Raw genomic sequence first — 8,993 nt, 5'->3', positions numbered from 1 at the left:
AAACAAGACATGTTCACATAATAGACCCATCACAAGATACCTAACACAACATCAATATCTAGTCTTTGGACAGAGAAATCAATTTGTAAGTGGTACTCTCAGTGTAATGATCAAATATTAACAATCAGTTCTGTCAAACAACATCCTTTCTTTGGACCGACTATTATTCACATGAAAATAAACTTTATAATTGTTACATATTTATCATCACATGTATGTTATTATTTTGCCAAATGTTTCTTCCTTTAGGCCGAATACAATTCGCATAAATAATCTCATACTCATCTGTGTAATTCAATTAATTTCTACAATAAATGTTACTTTGACAACATATTGCATCAATTAATCCAAAATGATTACCGGATAAAAGATTAACACAATATGGGTCCATTACAAAAAAATATAATCTTGTAATTAGAACCTCCAGATTTGTTAGAACCTCCAGATTTGATATCTTTTATAATTATCAAATCTAATCCCACAAATAGTCATTAATTCCATGAGTCGCTATCATTAAGTTAAATTTTCATAAGAACAAAGCTTATATTAGTGCAAAACCAATTAAAACAAAAACAAAATTTGTGCCTAATGTACATATCTCAATTGCATTCACCTTAGTGTAGAAATTATGCACATCAATAAAGTGCAGAACGTATAAAGTATCAACACATGACGGTAAACAATTTGTAGCAGCCCTTGTCCACTATGTTATGATCTCCATCAACAACAACAATCAAGCCTTAATCTCACTATCTTATAACCTCCATCATGAGCATAAACACTAAAGTCATTTTACTCATATTTTCCAACCACAAAATCCCATCAACAAATCAATTCCTTCCATGAATTCTTACCAAATTTATACTGCAAAAAACAACCCTTATTAAAATAATATGGGGCTGATGCATTTGTTTTAAGCTTCTGTTCCTTATAAAAATGATCATTTGATTATTTGGCTGCAATATTTTCGACCCATGATGCTTTTATGGGGCTGGAGGCTTTAGAGTTTATTGATTTTTAAGTTATTAAGCCTCAGAACAATGTTTTTATTATTAAAGTTTACTCACGGAAGGACCTTATGTCTGGCATAGAGGATAACAAAGAACATAAAGAATTATTCGCAGTTTGTCAAGCGCGAACAACCCATTCGTTCCTAGTCTAGCTCTGATGTTGACGCAATCAACAAAAGTAACAATCAACAAAAGTAACAAAGAAGAAATTGATTTAAGTCATATATTTTAAGACAATTATGCAATAATCAGATTGGATAAATTCTCAAATTAAACCCTAAATTCCTAATCTTTATAACATAACAGCGGAAGCATAATTCAATAATCCCCAAATTAAAATTAGGGTTCATACAAGATTGGGGAAAACACCCTTAATAGAGAATCATAAAATTCAGAACCTACATACCACTTGTTAAAAATTCCTTATGATTGGTGAAATACCAATCCTAGATCTTGAATTTAATGATTCTCACACACATTTATGACATTTATGAATCAAATAGTGCAATGTCATACCTGAATCCATGTTCCTGGATGTGCTCATTTGATCCACGTTTCTGAAAGAGATGTGGTATGATGACCTTCCTCAACCAAATCCTTGATTCCTCTTGGGACTTGCGTTTTCACTCTGATGGGGAGATGAGAAAACTAAATTTGATTTGGTGTATTGGGGACCATAACCTTCCTGATGTGTTAACTAATAGGGTTCCCATTATCCTCTATGGGTTAACCTGATGGGTATCCACCCATTAAGCCCATATCCGTGATAACCTTTTAGAAATCTAAGGGGTGTCAGTAATTAGATCACTTATAATGTAACCCCGATAATAAATAGCTTATATCATTATAGCTCACCTTAATTAGAAATTTATAATTTCTAACATTTGGTGTATGAGATTTTGAGGTTAAAGTCTAACATGTTGGAGGAAAAAAGATTTTGTGCTTATGCTGTTGTGCATGTGTATTCGTGTGGGACTGGTGTTATCTCCAATGTTAATTGCTGTTCTCTACAATTGTCTGTATTTAAGGTTCTCATTTTTGGTATATGGAGCGTATTATAATTTTCGGAAACATGCCTTAAATAAGTATGAAGGCAACGATATTGTTCTGCTGTCTATTTTGTAGCTTCTCACTTATATGTTCTAATCTAAGCAGATGATAATGCTTTCTCATTATCTACGCCATCAAGCCTAGCCAATTGTCTTTCTATCTAATGCATAATCTGCCTTTTTTTTAACAGAAAGATGAAGTCAATGGCCATATATAGTTTGAACGTCCGACATCGGAGACACTTCCTTCTAAATATCGCTGGCAAGGGTAGATGTTTGTGACTAAAAATTAATTATGTCAGTCTTAGAAAATGCCTATTCTTTTTACACCAACTCAGTAATGACCTTGATCACTAGAAAGTTGGTGAACATGTATGTTTATCTTTGTTCTTTTCATTCTTGGAATGAATTATGTTTTAATGTAACAATGCTAATCATATTTGATTGAATTGCTCTTCACATTTTTGGGAGCCAATTTGTAATACCATCCTATTTATTCCACATCACTTGTGTTGTTTATTATGGAGACCTACTACCTTGTCTTGCACCCCTTTGTAGTGTCCTCAAATATCAAATCAAGGTTGAATAGACTCTTGCACATTTTAGAAACAATCTTGTTATAAATGAGATGAGTCTTTCATTATTTCAGTTACTATGTATGAGTTTGAGTTCTGAAGCCACAATAAAACCTTTAATATCAAGACTATTCATTTGCTGTCTGTGTTTTCAGGTATTCAATTTCATAAGAAAATAGCTTGTAACTCATGACCATAGTGCACAATTATTCATTTGTAGCACTTTTTATCAATTATTCAATTTTATAGGAATAGGGTCTGCTACTTATCTCCCTAATGCAACTATAAGTGAAGCCTTTCTTTTTATCATTTCCCTAACTCGGACTTAAAATCTGACCAATGCTACCTTTTTGGCTAATTTACTAATGGTAATTATTAAGTTCTGAATAATATCAATTTTCTTATTATTTCTAATTATCTGTTAGAGCTTCCAAATGTAAAATGCCACTTGTCTTCTATGGAATAATGTTTCATATACAACTTACAATTGCACACTTTTCATGATGTAGTTCCAAATTATTCTATTTTATTCTCCACACACTTACTCTTATTCTGCCACCTCTCTCTAATGTGCAGTAAGGTGTATAGATAAAAAAATATTGTTTCTCATGTGATGTTAAACTTCAAAGTTAAAAAACTTGTCACATTAATTTTATATAAATCATTCCCACAGTGAACTAGCTCACAAGTTACAACACAAACTTGTGCCTAATTCACTAAATAGGAACTCAACTCATAAACTTTCATTTAAGAATCCATCAATTAAATTTCTCCTCATCCAACAAAATATTCTCATCCCACCCATGCATGAATCTATGCTCTCATATATGTACAAAGCCCTTATCTCAATTTGGCGTGAGCGAAATGCTTAGTCTCAACCTGGTAGTTCACTTTTTCTCATATATTACTTCTTAGATCTAATAGGTGTTTTAAATTGTAATTGTGATCATTATGGCAGTTGCAATGTGGATTATGACTATTACGATGTGAATTATTTTGTGAGTAAAAAAATATTTTTGATATCAATGTGGTATGATGCATTCCAATGTGGTCGCATTGTGGCCAAAATATGGTATGATGCGGTTGTGTTGTGGCCCATTGCAGTCGCGTCATTGTGTTTTGGTGTCACATGTCATTATGGTGTGATGCGGCCACCACAACTATAATATTGCGACCGTATCCACAATTTAAAACATTGTGCCTTTCTGTTATCCGTTTGATTCTCAAGTAAATAGTAGAATGGTGGACAAACTACAAAGAGAATAAAGTATCTCATCATATCATAAGATAATTTATCTCCTTAAATCCACTTAGTGTTTAACATGTGTCTTTTATAATATATTTTAAAATAAAAACTTTTTGAAATAATGAAAATAAGACACATGTCAAACACTGAGTAAAGTTAAAGAGCTACTTTATTCTCAACTACAAAACATGACTAACCATATAAACAAGTAAGAGGTTGAGTCTGATACTATAACTCGTTTAGCTACACGAGTAATCTAAAATATAACCAGGAAAATGGAATTGCATTTAGAGACACATGTAATTTCTAAACAGTTAAAATCTGATAAGGATGACGGTGATATTCTAGGAATTACAACTGAATTCGAAGAAGAGTGGATAAGAAACAGCGAATTCCTTTGAAAAGGAGGCTTCTGATGTGTGTATATTGATTGATAGAAGAAGATTACAAGAAGAAAGAGTTTGTTTTTTTCTGAAAAATTGACTAACTAACAAAATTAGTTACACTTGCTATTTATAGCTAACAACCAACTGCCAACTGTCATAGTTTCTAAAAAATGAAAATTACAAGTAAAATGGAATTTGTGTAACTAACTATAAGTGCCCTGAAAGAATGATGCATATCAATACCCCGTCTGAAAAAATGCCTTGACCTCAAGGATTAAAAAACGGGTACTTCTTCTTCAAATCATAGTAGAACTCCCAAGATACATCTTCCACCAATTGGTGTTTCCACTTGACTAAGACCGTAGTAACGGCTTGACCCTTCTTCTTCACTGTGGTTCTGTCCAATATAGCTTCAGGTTCTTTGTCTGCAACTATACCTTTTGTTGAAGATGGAATCTGAACAGAAGTAACTACATTGCCCACAAATTTTTTTAACTGAGAAATATGGAAGACAGGATGAACTTAAGCTGTTGGAGGAAGGTCAAGAGCATAAGCTACCATTCCTACCCTACTAACAATTGGATAAGGACCATAGTATTTAGGGGCCAATTTAGCATTGCTTCTGTTAGCTACTTAAATTTGTCTATAGGAGTGCAGCTTGACATACACTAAATCACCCACCATGAATTTCCTGTCACTCCTATGCTTATCTGCCACTTGTTTCATCCTATCTTGAGCCCTTCTTAAGTGAAATTTCAGCACCCTTAGCATCTCCTCTCTTTTTACCAAACTTCTATCAACCAATTCCACTTTGGATTCCCCAGGAAGATAAGGCAAATATGTAGGTGGAGGTTGTCCATACACAATCTCATAAGGTGTTGCCTGAATAGAAGTGTGAAAAGTTGTATTGCACCACCATTCTACTAAGGGCAACCATTGGAGCCACTGTTGAGGAGTATCAGAGCACATACATCTCAAATAGGTTTCCAAACACCTATTCACCACCTTAGATTGGCCATCAATTTGAGGATGATAAGAAGAAGAAAGCTAGATTTGAACCCCTTGCAATGCAAATAAGTATTGCCAGAATTTGCTGATAAAAATTGGATCATTATCACTCGTAATTGAGGCTGGATAACCATGAAGCTTAAAGACATTGTCCAGAAAACACTGAGCCACACTAGCAGCAGTATAAGGATGAGATAAAGCCATGAAGTGTGCAACTTTACTAAACCTATCTACAACCACAAAAATAACCCGCTTTCCAGAAACCATAGGTAACCCTTCAATGAAATCCATAGTGACATGTTGCCACACATGTTCAGGGATCCGCAATGGTTGTAATAGACCTGGGGAAGCACTGGTATCATACTTACACCTTTGACAAGTTTGGCATCTCATGATAAATTCTTTCACATCTTTACTCAGCCCTCTCCAAAAAACCACAGACTTTACTCTTTGTATAATAGCATATCTCCCAGAATGACCTCCTGTTGAGGTTGTATGCAACCATTGCAAAATGTCAAGTCTGAGTTGCTGATCTTTGTCAATCACTAACTTTCCCTTTCTTCTAAGCTCACCATGTAGCCAACTACAATGTTTGTGAGAAGAAGGATCTTGCTGAACCTGCTCTATCAACCTTCTGAGTCCTTCATCGTAATTCCAGGACTCCTTTATTCTTTCCACTAAAGCAGAGTCAATTGTATGAACTAGGAGGACGTGACAACTTTCTACTCTTGATAAAGCATCAGCTGTAATATTTTCCTTTCCCAGATTGTATTCAATTGCAAAATCAAACTCCATCAATTTAACTAACCATTTCTATTGGAATTTTGTAGATAACCTTTGATCAAGCATGTACTTTAAACTGATATGGTCAGTTTTGATTACAAAATGTCTATTCAACAAATAGTGTCTCCATTTCTGCACAGCAAATACTACTGCCATAAGTTCCTTTTCAAAAGTAGAAGCTGACTGTTGTTGTTGATTTAGGGCCCTGCTAACATATGCAATAGGGTGGTGGTCTTGCATCAGAACAACTCCCAAGCCAAACCCTGAAGCATCTGCTTCTACCACAAATGTTTTGGAAAAATTTGGTAGTGCCAAAATAGGAGTTGTTATTAGCAGTGTTGTTGGAACCAGACCGGATTTGAACCATAAGTAATCCGGTCCGACCGGGTTGGACCGGGTTAACCCGGAACAACCCGTTGTATTAAAACGAGCGGGCCATTACCACTTAAAAGTTAAAAGTTAAAACAAAAATTTTAAAATAAGCAAATAGAAAAACCTAAAAACTAAAAGTCTAAAACAGTAAAACCTAATTCCCTGATAATAGAAAACACTCCCATGGTCTACAGCAGCAAAGCAATGAAGAACATCTTTTTCTACAACATTATCTTCCATCTTCATAATCATGTGATTAAATTATTACTTTATGTGTTTATGGTTTTGTCACTTTGTGGGATTTATTTGTCCAGGGGAATTTTCTATTACACTTTAGTTTATAGTTTTGTCACTTTGTGAGATTTATTGAATCATGTGATTAAATTATTACTTTATGTGTTTATGGTTTTGTCACTTTGTGGGATTTATTTGTCCAGGGGAATTTTCTATTACACTTTAGTTTATAGTTTTGTCACTTTGTGAGATTTATTGAATCATGTGATTAAATTATTACTTTTATGTGTTTATGGTTTTGTCACTTTGTGCCTAATTTATTACTCTTTAGTCTTTATTGTTTAGCTTATGCACTGCACTGCACTGTCACGTTAGTCTATGCACTACAAATTCATGTCAATGACTTTTCTTAGTTTATTAGTGTAGTGCATATTGTCAATAATTATTATTTATTACTTCATGGTTTTGTGACTTTTGTCATTTTATTGTTCTATTAGTGCACTGAAAATTACTAATGCACCGAATTAATATTTTATTTTGTTAGTTTCTTAGTTTATGCAAATTAGATGTTGTACTTAATTTTTTTAAACGCCTTATATTCTTTGTGTCTATATTTAATTTTAGATATGACATCATCTGCAAGTTCTCCAAATACAACTCAAGCATTAGCTCCTAGTACTCAGTCTGTTAGATCAAAATCAGACCCAACATGGGATCATTGTCAATTACTACAAGACGCGGAAGGAAAGAGAACCATAAAATGTTTGTATTGCTCAAAATGTTACAAAGGCGGAGGAATACATCGAATTAAACAACATCTTGCGGGAGAAAAAGGAGATGTTCTACCTTGTCTTTCAGTCCCTTTTGATGTTAAGCATCGACTAAGAGAACACTTGAATCAAGTTAGTGGTAGTAGAAAAAGAGGGACTAATCAAAATCAAGGGGAAGAAGATCCATATGAAGAAAATGTTGTACAACGTGAAGAAAATACGATTCCACCAATACCTACTACAACCAAGGGTAAAGGCACCAATACCGACTACAACCAAGGGTAAAGAAACATAAACATCAAATAAAAGATCAAATAATAGTATCAACAATTTCTATGCCCCAAGAACTACTCCAGGAGCTCAACCCTCAATTAGAATGGGCTTTGCAGGTAAAGATGTTATTCATAAGGCTGATTTGGCAGTTGCTCGATTATTTTATGATTGTTGCATTCCATTTAATTGTACAAATTCATTTTACTATCAACCTATGATAGATGCAATTGCTGCAATTGGTTCTGGTTATAAAGGTCCTAGTTATTACGCTATTAGATCTAATTTGTTGCATGAAATGAAGAAGGAGGTCGAGTTGTTAGTTGCGAATTTTAGGAATTTTTGGAAAGAAACTGGTTGCACCATTATGACTGATGGTTGGCAAGATCAAAGAAACAGACAACTTATCAATTTTCTTGTGTACTCTCCAAAAGGAGTGACTTTTGTGAGATTTGTTGATGCATGTGATGTCATTAAAGATGTTAAAACACTTTGCAATTTATTTATTGAGTTAGTTGAGTTTGTTGGAGTAAACAATGTTGTGCATTTGGTTACGGATAATGCTGCAAATTATAAAGTTGCAGGAGCTATGTTAAATGAGAAGTTTTTATCTATCTATTGGTCTCCTTGTGCTGCACATTGTCTAAATTTGATTTTAGGAGATATTGGGAAAATGGATCATGTCAGTACCTTAGCTAAAAGTGCATCTGATATAACAAAGTTTGTGTACAATCATGGATTTTTGTTGGCATGGTTAAGGAAAAGACGAGGATGGAAAGAAATCATACGTCCTGGGGCAACTCGTTTTGCAACAACCTTCATTGCACTAAAAAGCACTCATGAGCACAAACATGATTTGCAAGCTTTGGTCACTAGTACATATTTCATTGATTCTAGATATTACCGGGATCGGAAAGCAAATAGATTTGTGGAGGTTGTGATGGATAATAGGTTTTGGAATGATTGTGCAATCATTGTCAATATTATGGCTCCACTAATTCGCTTGTTAAGAATTATTGATGCTGATGATAAATCTTCTCTACCTTATGTGTATGACGGGATGCGTAGAGCAAGAAAAACAATTAAGTGCGTGTTCATGAATAAAAAGTCCATGTATAAGTCTTATACAAGAGTTATAAAGCAAAGATGGGATAAACAACTCTGAACAAAATTACATTGTGCATCCTACTTTCTGAATCCAGCATTCTATTATGATAAGGATAACTTTTGTATTAAACCAGAGGTTCAACAAGGTTGGCTTGATGTTTTACAAGCAAAAGTTACCACTCG

The 8,993-nt window shown here is 34.1% G+C and overlaps 2 protein-coding genes across 2 annotated transcripts in view; both read left to right on the top strand.

The window, feature by feature from the left end:
• The window catches only part of LOC109341323 (histone-lysine N-methyltransferase, H3 lysine-9 specific SUVH1-like), an 8,985-nt gene extending 6,379 nt beyond the window's left edge, over positions 1–2,606 (top strand). Inside the window, exon 3 of the transcript XR_002106930.1 lies at positions 2,251–2,606. The gene's annotated coding sequence lies outside the window, so the exon portion shown is untranslated. The remainder of the gene's footprint in view (positions 1–2,250) is intronic.
• Positions 2,607–7,809: 5,203 nt separating this feature from the next.
• On the top strand, positions 7,810–8,868 carry LOC109341306. The gene has a single exon (XM_019579183.1). It carries the CDS (start codon positions 7,810–7,812, stop codon positions 8,866–8,868), a length of 1,059 nt encoding a protein of 352 aa, XP_019434728.1.
• Positions 8,869–8,993: the final 125 nt, after the last annotated feature.

This window comes from Lupinus angustifolius, unplaced genomic scaffold, assembly GCF_001865875.1.
Source record: "Lupinus angustifolius cultivar Tanjil unplaced genomic scaffold, LupAngTanjil_v1.0 Scaffold_428, whole genome shotgun sequence".
Lineage (NCBI taxonomy): Eukaryota > Viridiplantae > Streptophyta > Magnoliopsida > Fabales > Fabaceae > Lupinus > Lupinus angustifolius.
This window is presented reverse-complemented; position numbering and strand designations above follow the sequence as displayed.